Source organism: Tupaia chinensis, unplaced genomic scaffold (genome assembly GCF_000334495.1).
Source record: "Tupaia chinensis unplaced genomic scaffold, TupChi_1.0 Scaffold147123_1, whole genome shotgun sequence".
Classification (NCBI taxonomy): Eukaryota; Metazoa; Chordata; class Mammalia; order Scandentia; family Tupaiidae; genus Tupaia; species Tupaia belangeri.
The window spans coordinates 841,035-856,877 of record NW_006206975.1 but is presented as its reverse complement, the minus strand read 5'-3'; the positions used below and the strand labels follow the sequence as shown (position 1 = coordinate 856,877).

Genomic DNA, 15,843 nt, shown 5'->3' with positions numbered 1-15,843 from the left:
TTTTTTAAGATTTTTGCCTTAAGGTGTGTGTGTGTGTCTGCCAGAGAATGACAGACAGAAAGACAGACAGATACAGAGAGAGGAAACGTGAGAAACAAACCCCCAGGGGAGGTGGCCATACTGCAATCTCTTCTCTATTCTCCTCTTAGGATTTTGGGCGTAGCGACCAGCAGTTAGCGTAATGGCTATATCACTGAACTCTCATGTAGCCAACCACGGTTCAAGTCCTGGACCCAGTGGCTTAAACTCATGCCAAGTGCATGTGCGTGCGTGCCCAAGATCCCGAGAGGAGAATGGAGAAGGGATTGTGGCGTGGCCATCCCCCTGGGAGGTGATTTTTGGCTGTCTCTCTGTTTCTCTCTTTCTGGCGAGTGCATGGACCCCTATAGCAAAAACCTCTCAAAAAAACAACAACAACAAAAAAAAACCCCACTTTATTTATTCATTCATTTTGATTTGACCAGAGAGAGACAGACTCACGCACGCACGCACGCATGCATGCACGAACGCATGCACACACACACACACAAAGTGAGAAAGCAAGCCACCAGATCTAGGACACGAACTGTGGCTGGCCATATGGGAGTGTCCAGTGCCTTAACTACCATGCCACCTGCTGGTCCCCAATACTTGGACAATTTTTATGTTGTGGACAGATAAATCAACAAGAGTGATGGGACCAGCAAATAGCGTAATGGTTACATCACTGGGCTTCCACATAGGAGACCTTGGTTCAAATCCTGGATCTGGTGGCTTAAAACTCATGCTGGACGTGTTTATGTGCATGCCCAAAATCCTGAGAGGAAAATGGTGAAGGGATTGTGTCACGGCCATTCTGCCGGGGGTGTTGATTTCTCGTTTTCTGTCTTTCTCTGACAAGTGCATGTACCCTATGGCAAAAATCTCTCTTAAAAACAAAAACAAAAACAAGAGTGATTGTAAAGTGGCCACTTTTATAAGTTAAGAATTATGATCTTTGATCCACTGCTCAATCCATATCAAGATCTGGTTTATATTATCCTCTAGCTCTTCTGGTTTATTGCTGGGCAGCTGATGCACAATTTCTTCCTTGTAGGATGATGTGGCTTCTTCATAAAGCACTTGAAAGATCTCACACTGAATATTTTCTTTTAGTTTCTTTTCATTATAACCCCTAGAAAGAAAAGAGAGGTTAAACAAACAAAAAAGACACAGCTAGATGTGGTGGTGTGTGCATATAGTCTCAGCAACATCTGTAGTCCCTGTTACCTTAGAAGCTAAGATCATGTATTCAAGGCCAGTATGAGCAACATAGTGAGACCCTATCTGGACAAAACTGAATGATATTAATTGGAGTTTTTGGAACATACCAAAAATTGGACACTTTTGAATACATTTTAAAAAGTTACACAGAAATACTTCTCAAGGTCTCTTTTTCCAGAGGAAACAGACTGGCACCTGTAAATACAACAAACTTCTTTGACATGAAGGTTACACTAAAGATCATGAAACCAGCATGTTTGTCCAAATCCCCACATCTCACCAATTCATTACCAGTGAATTAGCAAACATAAGAGTACCTATCTACTTCAAACCAGGCTCAGCTATGAGATAAACAGGAGGTATATAGCAATGATCCAAGATTTCAAGAGTCAAGGTACAGGCACATAGGGACCAGCAGATGGGCATAGCGGTTATATTGCTGGACTACTAGGTGGACAACCGCAGTTTGACTCCTGGACCTGGCGGCTTCAAATTCATGCCAAGTGTGTGTATACCCAAAGACCCAGGACAAGAATGGAGAAGGGACTGCGACATGGCCACCCTCCCAGGCAGATTGTCTCTCGCTTTCCCTCTCACTGTCTCTCTCTCTCTCTTTTCATGGTGAGCACACACACACGCTCTAAGGCAAAAACCTCTAAAAATTAAAAAAAAAAATCATTTAAAAAAAGATATAGGCGTATAAAACAAATAAGTGGCATGTATAATTATTAAATATTAAATGCATATAAGGAATACTATATGCTAATTGGATATTTGATCAAAGTGATGGATGTATCTGACTTTACCAATTCCAAAGACATGATAGGAAGAAAATTTATTTAATCTTTAGGCATACAAGTAAATTGGTCATCTAAATAAACGGTTAAAAGTTCTTTTTTTAAAGAGAGATTTTTGCTATAGGGTGTGTGTGCTTGCCAGAGAGATAGACAGAGTTAGAGAGACAGAAAGCAAGAAATCATCCCCCAGGGGGATGGCTATGCCGCAATTCTTTCTCCTACATTCTCCTCTTGGGATCTTGGGCACGCACACACATAGACCTGGCGTGAGTTTAAGCTGCAGGGTCCAAGACTTGAACTGCAGTCGACTACGTGGGAGTCCAGCAACGTAACCATTACACCATCTACTGGTCCTCACTTTTTTGTTTTTTAAATTATTATTTACTGTGCCAGAGGGTCTGTGTACCCACCAGAGAGAGAAAGAGAGAAGAGAAGGGAAGGGAGAACGTACCCCCTCAATGAGGCACAGCACACTGTAATCCCTTCTCCATTTCTCTATCCTGCTGGAATTTTGGACATGCATATACACGCACCTAGTGTAGTTTTTAAGGCACTGGGGACAGGATTTGAACTATGTAGTTGGCCAAGTGGGATCTGGCTGCTTTAACCATCAGGTCAGAGAGCTGGCCCTGTTTGTTTTGTTTGTTTGTTTTCTAAAGAGAATATTTTGCTGTACTGTCCAGGCTGGCCTTAAACCCGTGATCCTCTTCCCTTAGCTATACAAGTAGCTGTGATTTTAGGCATGTTTTACTGTGCTCACCTGAGAGTTTAAAATTCCAAGTCAAATTAGTTAAACAGTCTAAGAATAAAAATTTAACTGAACTACTTAAAAGATGTCTAAATTTATAAAAAGACAGCCCAGAGAATGGGAGAAAATATTTGTGAATCTTAAATCTGATAAGAGATTTGAGTCTAAAACATATAAAGAATTTTTTAACATCATAAAAAGATATTTAATCCAAATAAAAACTGGGCAAACGATTTGAATAGATATTTCTCCAAAGATACACAAATGGCCATTAAGCACATGAAAAGATGCTCAACACTATTAGTTCTCGAGGAGATGCAAATCAAAACCAATATGAGGGAACCAGCAGTTAGCATAATGACTATGTCGCTGGACTCCCACGTAGTCGACCGTGGTTCGTGTCCTGGACCCGGTGGCTTAAAAGTCACGCCGGGCGCATGTGCGTGCATGCCCAAGATCCCGAGAGGAGAATGGAGGAGAAGGGATTGCGGCATGACCATCCCCCCTGGGGGGTGATTTCTCGCTTTCTGTCTCTATGTCTCTGTCTGTCTAGCAAGTGCACATGCCCTATAGCGAAAACCTCTCCAAAAAAAAAAAAAAAAAAAAAAACCAATATGAGATACTTCTTTATAGCCATTAATATAACTGTAAGCTAAAAACTATAAAAATAGGTGTTGATAAAGAAGTAGAGAAACTGGGATCCTCATAATTAGGTAGTGTTGATATGAAACACTATAGCTACTTTGAAAATTAATCTGGCAATTCCTCAAATAATGAAACACAGAGTTTGAAATTACCCAATAATTCAAAATGAACACATAAATATCCACATAAAAACATTTGTGCAAATGTCCATAGCAGGGCCAGACAGTGGTGCAGCCGTAATGCAATGCTCTATGAGGCTAATCCATATAGCAGGGTCCCAGGTTCACATCTAGAGATCTCAGTGCACATGCCAGGTGCACAAAAGCTCATGATCTGGGTCTGGCTGAAGCTGGGGGTTTACCATGTCATGAGAAAACCCTGTTCAGGATGCCTGTCTATCTGTCTTTTCTTGCTCATGAAATAATAATAATAAAAAAAAAAAAACTTCAAAAAAGTTCATGGGGGTCAGCAGGTGGCATGGTGGTAAAGGTGCTAGCCTCCCACATGGGCAACTATGGTTCAAGTTCCAGACCTGGTGGCTTGCTTTCTCACTCTCGCTTTCTCTGTCTGTTCCTCTCTGGTCAAAACTGAAGAATAATAATAAATAAAATTAAACATGAATAAATCTTTTTAAAAAAATATTTGTGGGACCAGCAGATGGCATGGAGGTTAGCATGTTGGACTCCCACATGGCTGACCATGGTTCAAGTCTCAGACCTGGTGGCTTGCTTTCTCTCTCTCTCTCTGGTCAAATTAAAATAAATAAACAAATAAACAAACAAAATTAATTTTAAAAATTAAAATTAAAGAAATAATTTTTTTAAAAAAGTTCATGGCAGCAATATTCATAATAGCCAGAAAATGAAAACAACTCAAATGTTCATCACAACATAAATAGAATAGAATAATATTTGACAAGGCCAGCAGGTGGCATGGTGGTTAAGGCACTGGACTCCCATATGTCCAACCATGGTTTGAGTCCCAGACCTGATGGCTTGCTTTCTCACCTTCCCTCTCTCTGTCTTTCTCTGGTCAAAGTAAAACAATTATAATAATGAATAGAATAAAATCATAATCTTTTTTTTTTCTTTTTCGGAAAGGTTTTTCGCTATAGGGTACGTGCGCTCGCCAGACAGAGAGACACAAAGACAGAAAGCGAGAAATCACCCCCCAGGGGGGATGGTCACGCCGCAATCCCTTCTCCTCCATTCTCCTCTCGCGATCTTGGGCACGCACGCACATGTGCCCGGCATGAGTTTTAAGCCACCAGGTCCGGGACACGAACCGCGGTCGACTACGTGGGAGTCCAGCGACATAGCCATTACGCTAACTGCTGGTTCCCAAAATCATTCTCTTTTTTAAAAAAAGAATATTATTTGGCAATTAAAAAAAGCAAATGAAGTGCTGGTATGTGCTATTAAATTGATGAATGCTGAAAACATTAGCTAAGTGGAAAGCTACACACAAAAAAATCCCATCTTGTATGGTTTTATTTATATGAAATGGCTACTATAGGAAAATTCAGAGACAGAAAGTAGATTATCATTTGCCTAGGGTTTGGGAACTGGAAGGGATCATTAATAGGTTTAGGTATTTCTTTTGTGGTGATGAAACTTTTCTCAAATTGGTCAAAACAACTGATTTATAAACTTTGAGTAGGTTCATTATATAGTATGGAATTATACCTCAATAAAGTCCTTGCTTTATGAAAAAGAAATTAATTAAACTTTTCAGTGATTAAAAACCAAAAACACTATTAGGCTATCAGAGAAGTCATGACATATTTTTCTGTTTTTCTATGCAAAAATGTGTCATGACTTTCCTGGTGACCCAGTAGTTCTCTTGTTTTCTCACCAAGTCACTCTTTGGTTATTTACCTAAAAAGCAATTAAAAAAATTTTTTACAGAGGGTGTACACACTCATCAGAGACAGAGAGGGAGAGAAAGCACCTTCCAATGGGGGTGTGATCACATTGCAATCCGTTCTCCTCTACTTCTCCATTCCCTTCTCTTCCACTTCTCTATCCTGTCAGGATATGGAGAATACATGTGCCTGCACTTGGTGGGTTTCAAGCCACTGGGGCTGAGATTCAAACTGTGGTCAGCCATGTGGGATCCAGCTCCCTTAACCACTAGGTCACAGGACCAACCCCAAACAGTAATTTTTCAGTGATAATTTTAAATCACCTTTGTTGGAAAAAAGAGTATATATCACATGGCTTCTATTCTCTGCTCAAAAGCTTTTAGTAGCCCTGCCTAAAGATGAAAGTTTTAGTTCTAGGGGTTGGCAGGTAGTGTGGTGGTTAAAGGCACTGGACTCCTACATGGCCAACCACGGTTTAAGTCCCAGACTGGGTGGCATCCTTTCTTGCTTTCCCTTTCTCTCTCTCTCTTTCTCTCTGGTCAAATTGGAAAATAATAATAAAAAATACATAAAGTTAAAACACATATAATTTTTAAAATTCTTTCTTTCTTTCTTTCTTTCTTTCTTTCTTTCTTTCTTTCTTTCTTTCTTTCTTTCTTTCTTTCTTTCTTTCTTTCTTTCTTTCTTTCTTTCTTTCTTTCTTTCTTTCTTTCTTTCTTTCTTTCTTTCTTTTTTTCAATTGGATCAGAGAGGGATAGAGAGAGAGAGTGAGAAAGCAAGCTGCCAGGTCTGAGGCTTGAACCATGGTCAATCATGTGGGAATCCAGCCCCCCACAACCCACATGCCACCTGCCAGCCCCAACTCAAATATATTTTAAAGATTGTGACAGGCAGCATGGTGGTTAAGGTGCTGGACTCCCACATGGCTTACCATGGTTCGTGTCCCAAACCTGACAGCTTGCTTTCTGACTTTCCCCTTCTCTCTCTCTGTCTCTTTGGTCAAATCAGAGAATAAAAATGCCAAATAAAATTCACATAAAGAAATAATTTTTAAAAACCTGAAAATGTTTTTTTAATTTGTGAAATGTTTACCTTGTTAAGCTTTCATAAGCTTTCCCATTCCTGATACAGAGAAAATGGGGATAATGTTCATTTAGTAAGGAAAGAATGGCTGTTTTCTTAGGTAGGTTTTTAACAAAGAAAAAGCCTGGCTAAAAAGGGTTTCTCTATGTACCTCTTACTGAATCAGACTACCAGTGGAGAAATTGATTTCTCAGTTACAAAGTACTGCCTATGTTTTACAAATGTACCTGTTTTCAGAATTGTTGGTACTACATAGCTTTGGTATATAGCAAGATACCAAATAACACAGTCACATTTGAATTTAGAATCCTTTATCATGGTAGTACTGGCCAACTTTAAGAATCTGAATAAAAGTGTGTATTATGCTTTAAGAATGAAATGTTTTTCTTTTCTTACCTTGTTTCAAGTCTTTTGTACAATATGTTGTTATCAGTCCTCAGCACAAAAACTACATCAAACCAGCGTTCAGGGAAGAAATCACAACCATGGTAATCAACAATAACTCCACCTTCTTTCATTTGGTTTTCTAACTCATCAACCACCTGTTAGAAGGTCAAAACAAAAAAAAAGGTGAATACTCTTTAAGAAAACAGGTCAACTTTCCCATTAAATTCAACAAAGCACTGTTTATGAAAAAAAAATTGTACTTACTCTGTCTTCATCTAAAATGGGACAATCATATTCTTCATCATAGCCATCAAACAACTGCCCTATAAGAGATTTACATTAGCTTATTAAAACAGTATTCTCTAAGTAACTTTAGCAATTTTCAATTAATTCTAGACTTTAGAAAAGTAATCATTCTGTTCCAATTATTCTAGATACAACGGAAGGCACAAACATTAGAGATGTTACTTGGAAGACCAAAAGTGAAGAGTAATATTGATAAATCAGGAGTACTGATAAATTACTAGTATATCTGAAACCTTTAAATGTAATAGTTGAAGTCAATAAAAATGAATAGCCAACTTCAAATTCATGGGGCTATTAGAACAAGACTACATTATTTTATTATTATTATTTATTTTTTGAGAGATTTCTGCTGTAGGATATGTATGTTCATCAGAGAGACAGAAAGAAAATGAGAAATCATTCCCCAGGGAGGATGGCCATGCTGCAATACCTTCTCCTCCATTCTCCTTTCAGGATTTTGGGCATATGCACAAACGTGCCCAGCTGAGTTTAAGCCACTGGGTCCAGGAGCTGAATCGCAGTTGACTACATGGGAGTTCAGTGACGTAACCATTACGCCATCTGTTGTCCCAGGATAACACTATTTTTGTTGAACTACAGATTTTTCGGAAGAGGGAAGACATGGACAAATAAAAACACACTCACAGACATTAAGAGTAGATTAAGTTACAGATTTATTAGGCCAACAATATGAAACTTACCAAAAGCAACAACAGGTCCAGCTATAGTGTCAAAAACCACTGTAGGGCAGTGTAATCAGTAGGGCACTGTGACTGAGGCTGGGTGTTCAGTTCATACACTGGACAAACCTAAAAAGGCCAGGCATAGCAATGCTCACCTGTAGTCCTTGTGACCTGCAAGGCTAGGTGAGGAGGTCACAGAACAGTACAACTGACAGAACCTCAGACCATCCCTATGGCCTAATGTTTAAGGGAGCTAGATCTCACATGGCTGACTGTGGTTCGAATCTCATGTGGCTGGCTGTGATTCCAGCAGCTTGAAAAACACACCAGCCACATGTTCATGCATGCACAAAATCCCAGAAGAATAGAAAAGTGGAGATGGGATTGTGGTGTGACTATGCTCCATTGGGGATATCTTCTCCTTCCTCTCTGTCTCATGGCAAGTGCATGCATCCTCAGGCCAATAGATAAATAAATACCTGTCTCTCCCTGCTTCATTAAATAATGACAATAATAATAGTTTCTTAATTCCAGAAACAAACAATCACAGACCTCACATTTTCACACAGGTAGGCGAGTCAGGACCCAAGTGTTTTTTTCTTTTAAAAAAGAATTATTATTTTTATTTTTATTTTGACAGAGAGACACACACAGAGAGAAAGAGAGAGAGGGTAAGTGAGAAAGCAAGCCACCAGGTCCAGGACTCTAACCGTGGTCTGCCATGTGGGAGTGTCCAGCACCTTAACCACCACGCCACCTGCTGGTTCCCCAAAGTGTTTCTGAATAGCATCTTTTCATTTACATTTCCATCATTCCCTAAAAGCCATTTTTCACAAGGACTAAGTAATACTATTTCAGAAGGCAAACCAAGAATGAGTAAATTTAAATTTACTATTAAGAATTTTCCATCATAGCTAGCTTTTTTTCCCTTAAATTTTGCTAGATGGGGACCAGCAGTTAGCGCAATGGCTATGTTGCTGGACTCCCATGTAGTCAACCATGGTTCGAGTCCCGGACCCGGTGGCTTACACTCACGCCAGGCGCACATGCGTGTGTGCCCAAGATCCCGAGAGGAGAATGGAGAAGGGATTGTGGCATGGCCATCACCCCTGGGGGGGGGGGGTTTCTCGCTTTCTATCTCTGTGTCTCTCTCTGTCTGGCTGGCGAGCGCACGCACCCTATAGCAAAAAAAAACCTCTCCAAAAAAAAATTTTGCTAGAGGGCATATGCTCTCACTGGAGAAAGAGAATGAGAAATTACTACCCATTGGGAATGGGAATGACCAACCACAATTCCTTCTCTTCCATTTCTCCCTCTTTCCAGTGTTGGGCACACATGCCTAGGATGTTTTTATCAAACTGCCAGGTTCAGGATTCGAACCATACAATCGGTCATGTGGGATCCAGCTGCTGTAACCACCTCACCATTAGCTAGCTCCATGGATAACTTTTTTTTTTGGGGGGGGGTAGGTTTTCGCTATGGGGTGCGTGCGCTTGCCAGACAGACAGACAGAAAGCGAGAAATCACTCCCCAGGGGAGATGGCCACGCCAAAATCTCTTCTCCTCCATTCTCCTCTCGGGATCTTGGGCATGCACACACATGTGCCCGGCATGAGTTTAAGCCACCAGGTCCAGGACTCGAATCGCATTTGACTACATGGGAGTCCAGCGACATAGCCAATACACCAACTGCTGGTCCCCCATGGATGACTTTTAAAGGAAGTCTTATTTCAAGAGTTAAGACATACCAGTCTGGGCCAGCCCATAGCTTAATGGTTAAAGGAGCCAGATCCCACATGGTTGACCAAGTTTGAATCCTGGCCCCAGTGGCTTGAAAAACAAGCTAGGTGTGTGTACATGAGTATACAAAATCCTGAAAGGATGGAGAAATGGAGAAGGGACTGTGGCAATGAATACACTCCATGGGGGGTGGGGGGGTGCTTTCTCCATCTCCCTGGTAAGCACACTTGTTCTCTGGCAAATAAATTTAAAACAAAATAGCAACTGGTCATCCTAGAGGTTCTGATTGCTGCAGTAACCATGAAAATAAATTTTAAGAAGATCTAAAATGAAAAAATAAAACTTTTTGCACCAAAATAAAGTATACTTTAGGGACCAGCAGTTAGTGTAATGGCTATGTCGCTGAACTCCCATGTAGCCAACCATGGTTCGAGTCCCGGACCTGGTGGCTTACTCATGCCAGGCACGTGTGCGTGTGTGCCCAAGATCCTGAGAGGAGGATGGAGGAGAAAGGCTTTTGGTGTGACCATCCCCCCTGTGGGGTGATTTCTCGCTTTCTCTCCCTCTGTCTCTTTCTGGCGAGCACACTCACCCTATAGCAAAAACCTCTCCCCCCCAAAAAAAAGTATACTTTAATTCTACTTTTCCACAAACATTTTTTAAAAGAAGTTTTTGCCTTAGGGCGTGTGCACTCACCAGAGAGACAGTAAGAGAGTGAGAGGGAAGGTCAGAAAATACCCCCACTCGGTGGGCGGATGGTCATGCCACAAGCCCTTCTCCATTCTCCTCCTGAGATCTTAGGCACGTATGCACAGCATGAATTTGAAGCTACTGGGTCCAGGACTTGAACCACAGTCGGCCATGTAACTGTTATGCCATCTGCTGTCCCCTCCACAAACTTTTTAAAGTTCTTTCATATGGAGGCCAGATGGTGGCATGGTGGTTAAGGGTGCTGGACTCCCACATGGCTGACTACAGTTTGAGTCCTGGACCCAAGTGGCTTGCTTTCTTACTTTCCCTCTCTTTCTCTTACTCTGTCCCTCTCTGGTCAAACTAAATTAAATAAAGTTAAATACTTCTTTAAAATAAGAAAAAATTCTTCATATGTAGTATAGAGTTGGTAGCAAAATGATAAATGCTTGTATATACAAATATAAAGTAAAAAAGCAGAATTCAAAGTTTTCAAGGGGACAAAGGTTAGAAGAAAAATACAAGATAACTTAGCAGGATTTGGAATTGTAAAAATTATTTTTATGATATTGTATTTTCTTACGAATGGCACAAATTCTAATACCTATAGGTGATTCTATAAACACTTCACATTTTGAATTGTTTATTGTAAATGTTAGTTAGAGAGCCCATGTGCTTGCCAGAGAGAGAGGGAGAGAAATTTCAAAAATAGAGGAATGGACCAATCATAGTAGCACACTATATACTGCTGCTTGGTAGGTTGAGGCTACATGGGAATCAGACTCAGCCTTAAAAAAAATGCTGAGCACAGTGGCATGCTTCTAATCCTTGTTACTCAGGAGGCTGAGGCAAAAGGACTGAAACAGTGATCTAATCTTAAACACTCCTCCATACACATACACCACCTTCCCCCCCCAAAAAAGGGAAAAATTAATGCCACTTTAGAAAGTTTCAACTGGAAGGCAAAACTAGTTGTCTATCCTGTAAATAGAGCAAAGATCAAAAGCTTGACTCAATTAAATGATTCAAAGATTTGAAAACTCTATTTCCTTAACAGTTTGGCTATTTCTTACCTTAAAAGACCTTCCCCATTGCTGGTCAAACCATACAATCATGATGTTTTCTTTAACTGTCTGTCATCCTAAGAATTCTTCAAAGCTACTCATATTGAGAGGTGAGGTGTTTATTCTGTTGTTGCTGCCAATACTTAAGATTATTTCCAGTGTTCTCTCATTGGCAATGTATTTACATTTACCCCACTCAATTCATCAACCTTAGAACTGCAATCCCAGGAAGTTAACTGATTTAGTAGTAGTGAGAGCTTTGAAAACACGTGGACTTTAACATAGAGAAAAAGTTTTAATGTTATTCCTCCTCTTTCACCCTTTTATGGATATAATGATAACCATGGCCCACCCATAGTAGTGGATGCTAGGTGCTGCTATTCAGTCGGCTGAGGCAGGAGACCTGGGTTCATTCCTGGCTCACACTAAAAAGCTGACGTGGTCATGCTCACTTTTTGTCCCAGCTACTTAGGAGGCTGAGGCAGGCAAGATCATGACATAGCAAGACCCTGTTCTAAAACTACACACACACACACACACACACTCACTCTTAAAGATCTGTGTTGACCAAATGTGTACTTAGGAAGGAATTAGAAGTGGCCAAGTAGAGTTAAAGATGATTTAAAAGCATGTGCTGTGAAAACATTTGGAGAGAGGCCCTCAAATAAAGTACATAGACACTAGGTGGCTTGAAAAACACAATAGAAGTGAGTGCACATGTGCCCAAAATCCTTACAGGAAAGAGGAATGTGGCCATGTCCCACTGAGGGGTGCTTTCTGTTAACTCTAAGCACACATACCCTCTGGCAATTCAACAAACAAAATCCTGGAGGTAACTCAAATCTATGCAGACAGGTACATCTAGTAGATGTCTAGAAACCGGGCTGCTTTAATTATAAATTTAAGAGAAATCAGCAGGGGCCAGCAGGTGACATGGGAGTTAAGGTTCTGGACTTCCACATGTCTGACTGTGGTTTAAGTCCAGGACCTGGTGGTTGCTTTCTCATCCCCCCCCCCCACCTCTGGTGAGCACACATGCTCTATAGCAAACTTAAAATTATTAATAAAGAAAATAATTTTTTTTTTTCTTAAAGAGAAATCAACAGAAGGGAGTGACTAGTTCTGAATGAATGAGGTTACTAGTGGGAGGGTACAATTACAAGATAGCTGCAGTGAAATCATAGGTAAAAAGATGACAGGGACAGAGCAGCGTCAGAGACTAAGATTTCCAATGGTTGCTGATAAGAGGAAAATAGGATCTGGAAGAGGTTAGATAATGGATCAGCAAATCTTTTCTGTAAAGGGCCAAATAAGACTAGGGTTTGTGTAAAGACCTAACACAAACAGCAGTAATTTACCAACCCCTGGGATATGGACTTACCAAGTTTCTAAGTGTCAAGGGTCTAGCTATGCTTTAAACTTATTAGAAATGGATCCAATCAATGTCAATACATACTCTGTCTAGAGTAATAGAGGCTGAAGACTGAAGCTGGTAAAAGGAAAATTAAGGATGCTAAATGGTTGCATATGGGATGTGTGTGTGTGCTTTCTCATTTCTCTCTCTCCATTGCATATGCCCTCTAGCAAATTGAAAAAAATAAAGCCTCATCACAACATCATATTTAGGACCCCTAGTAATTTTATTAATTCTCCATCTAATTTTTCCTGCTTTGGTTAAAAATGGAGTAAGATGATGATAAACAATAATATATTCCACTTAAAGTATTTAAAACCAGGTTATCACATAAGCCTCATTTCCATATAGCAGGGTTTCTCAACCTCAATACTACTGACATTTTGAACCTGGTAATTGTTATGAGGGGGCAAGAAAGGGCTGTCCTGTGAACTATTGGATGTTTAGCATAATCCCTGACCTCTATCCACTAAATGTTGGTAGCAAATTATAGCTGCTGCAGCCCCTCCCCCATCTCCTGACAATTAAAAACACCAAATTTCTCTTGAAGGGCAAAAATTCTGTAATGTTTTGAGAAACCTTATGATATACTTCTAGTCAGATCAGAAGTTCTTTTACTGGGGGCCAGCAGGTGGCATGGTAGTTAAGGACACTGGACTCCCACATGACTGACCATGGTTTGAGTCCTGGACCTGGCAACTGCTTTCTCTCTCCCACTCTTGCTCTGTCCCTCTCTGGTCAAATTAAAAGAACGAGAGGAGGAAGGAAGGAAGGAAGGAAGGAAGGAAGGAAGGAAGGAAGGAAGGAAAATTAACATTTTTCTTTAACGCCTAGATCCCATTCTCATGAAATAATCTCACCAATGAACTCTAAAAAGGATGATTGAAACTATACAAACTTTTAAATGACATTGAATACAGATGGGCGAGGACTCAGGAGGAAGACAAGTGTCTCCTACTGGATTGTCCTTGGTCTGTTATGCTCCTTTCAACGTTACTTAAAAGATCATATAGCTGGGGCTAGCAGGTGGCATTGTGATTAAAGGCACTGGACTCCCACATGGCTGAAGTCCCTGACCTGGCAGGTTGTTTTCTCACTTTCCCTCCCTCTCCCTCTCAATCAATCAATAAAGTTAAATAAAACAATTCTTTAAAGAAAATCATATAGCAACCTCATTTATGTTTAGAAATGTTGAGTGGGAGTAAAACTAGAGTACACATTATTATACGACTGAAATCATTGTCAGAAAAGATGAAAGTTTGGTCTTGTCAAGTGGCATGGTGGTTAAGGCAGTTGGATCCCATATGGCCAACTGTATAGTTCAAATCCCAGACCTGACAGCTTAAAAACTATTCTGGGCACATTTGTGCATGCATGCCCAAAATTCCAATAGGAGAATGGGGAAGGGACTGCAGCATGATTATCCTCCTGGGTAGCTGCTTGCTTTCTCTGGTGAGAACACACACCCTATAGTAATTTTTTAAAAAAAGATAAAGTTCAACACTGAAGAATAAAACCAGATTTAATATAGCAATAAAATGGAGACTGACTAGCTATGTATGATAGCAAATGAAGATCTAAGTTTCAGAAACTTTAACTTGGACATTAGACCTGGATTAAACATGAACACGATACTGAATGAAGAATACAATGGTGCCTAAAGTTGACCTATAATAGGAATATTAAACTAAACATTTTTTTAAAAAAAAAGATACCAGGAGACACTAACAGTCTTTAAATATAATCAAAGGGACATAAAAAGGAAACTGGGCAATTGAAGATGATAAATCCAAGGAGACAATTCAATATGAATAAAAATCCTAATCATCTGTTATATCCAAAGAGGTGTCGTTTACACTTCAGTAGTCTGAAAGAACAATTATATGACCTAAACATGTATAAGCATTAGATGTGACACTAGCAGTAATGAAATTGTTTTAAAGTTAACAACATTGTTAAATTATTAGTTAATCCTGTTGGTAACAATGAGGGGTAAAATCCCTTAAAAAATATTGCTATAGGCCAGCATGTGTAAAGGTGGCTGCATCCTACATGGCCAACTACATGAACCAGGCAGCTTGAAATGAGGGCAATGTGTGTGCATTTCCAAAATCCCCACAGAAGAAATGAAGGAAAAGGTATTCCAGTATGACCATCTTCCCATAGAGTGCTTTCTCACTCCCCTCCTTCTCCCTTTCTCTTCATCTCTCTCTAGTGAGTACACAAACCCTCTACGAAAATTAAAAAAACAAAAAACAAAAAACATAACTGTCAAAATATCAACAATCAAATGAATAACTTTATTTTTTACATTTGAAGGCTGATGAAAAACCATTAGTTAATCCTATGAAAGAAAATCCAACATTTCAATCAAAAAGAATGATTAACTATGTATTTACTCATTAAATACTATTCAAATTTTCTAAAGCACAATTTGAAAACATTCAGCATGCATTTTTAATTTCAGTACAGTGGATTTAAGACCAAGTACACAAATTACATACATGAGGACTAGATTACAAATGATCATAGTCATCATCATCATCCTCATCGTCATCATCATCATCTTCACGTTTTCTTTTCAATACACTTGATGATTCATTAGTATTATTTTGTGATGACACCATATTAGTGGTGATAAGAATGTTTTTGGACCCAATTAATGATGGGTTAATCAGAACATTCTGAACTGCTGATGTTGCAGGAATTGATGCTTTCACAGCTGGGGACTGTGACGTAGGCATCTGTACTGTAAACCTTTGCCCTGTGAGGGACATTGGAGTCCCCACCTTAGTTGAAACAGACATGGTTTGTGGGGTTGGTGTGCCTAGTGTGGGAGTACTTGGTCTGCTAGTAACTGAACCAACACTTAACCGTGGAACTGTTATTCTTCCTGCAGAAGTAGATGCCTTTTTTTGTAAAGACTTAAGCCTATAGTTTGGAGCTGTTAAACAATATCTATCAGGTGGCAGTCTAGGACCTGAATATGGCTTGATCAATGGCAAAGGGGTTTGATTTCTTTGCCTTGCAATGTCTAATAAAAAATCCCTTGGGGGAGGAGAGGTAAAAGATTGGTCAGCACGACACTGGATTGCCAATCACACATCATCTGCGTCAACAGTAGCTTTCTTAGCAGGACTCGAATAAATTTTTGCATCATCTAGAATTGTGGTCACGTAT

General features: G+C 39.9%; 2 protein-coding genes across 3 annotated transcripts in view; both read right to left on the bottom strand.

Moving 5' to 3' along the window:
- Positions 1–933: 933 nt before the first annotated feature.
- The window catches only part of AK6 (adenylate kinase 6), a 23,491-nt gene continuing 8,581 nt past the window's right edge, over positions 934–15,843 (bottom strand). The window contains exons 3-5 of one of the 2 annotated variants that reach the window (XM_027768680.1): positions 7,031–7,091; positions 6,776–6,921; positions 934–1,153 (exon numbers count right to left, since the gene is read on the bottom strand). In XM_027768680.1, coding sequence (XP_027624481.1) covers positions 961–1,153; positions 6,776–6,921; positions 7,031–7,091 — 400 coding nt within the window. In that variant the 3' untranslated portion in view covers positions 934–960. The remainder of the gene's footprint in view (positions 1,154–6,775; positions 6,922–7,030; positions 7,092–15,843) is intronic. The other variant, XM_006169522.3, reaches the window with a different exon arrangement.
- Positions 14,935–15,842, bottom strand: TAF9 (TATA-box binding protein associated factor 9; the record flags this gene model as incomplete). The annotated part of the gene is given in 1 exon segment (XM_014584554.1): positions 14,935–15,842. A coding segment is annotated over 1 exon segment (663 nt), but the record flags the coding sequence as incomplete, so codon positions are not given.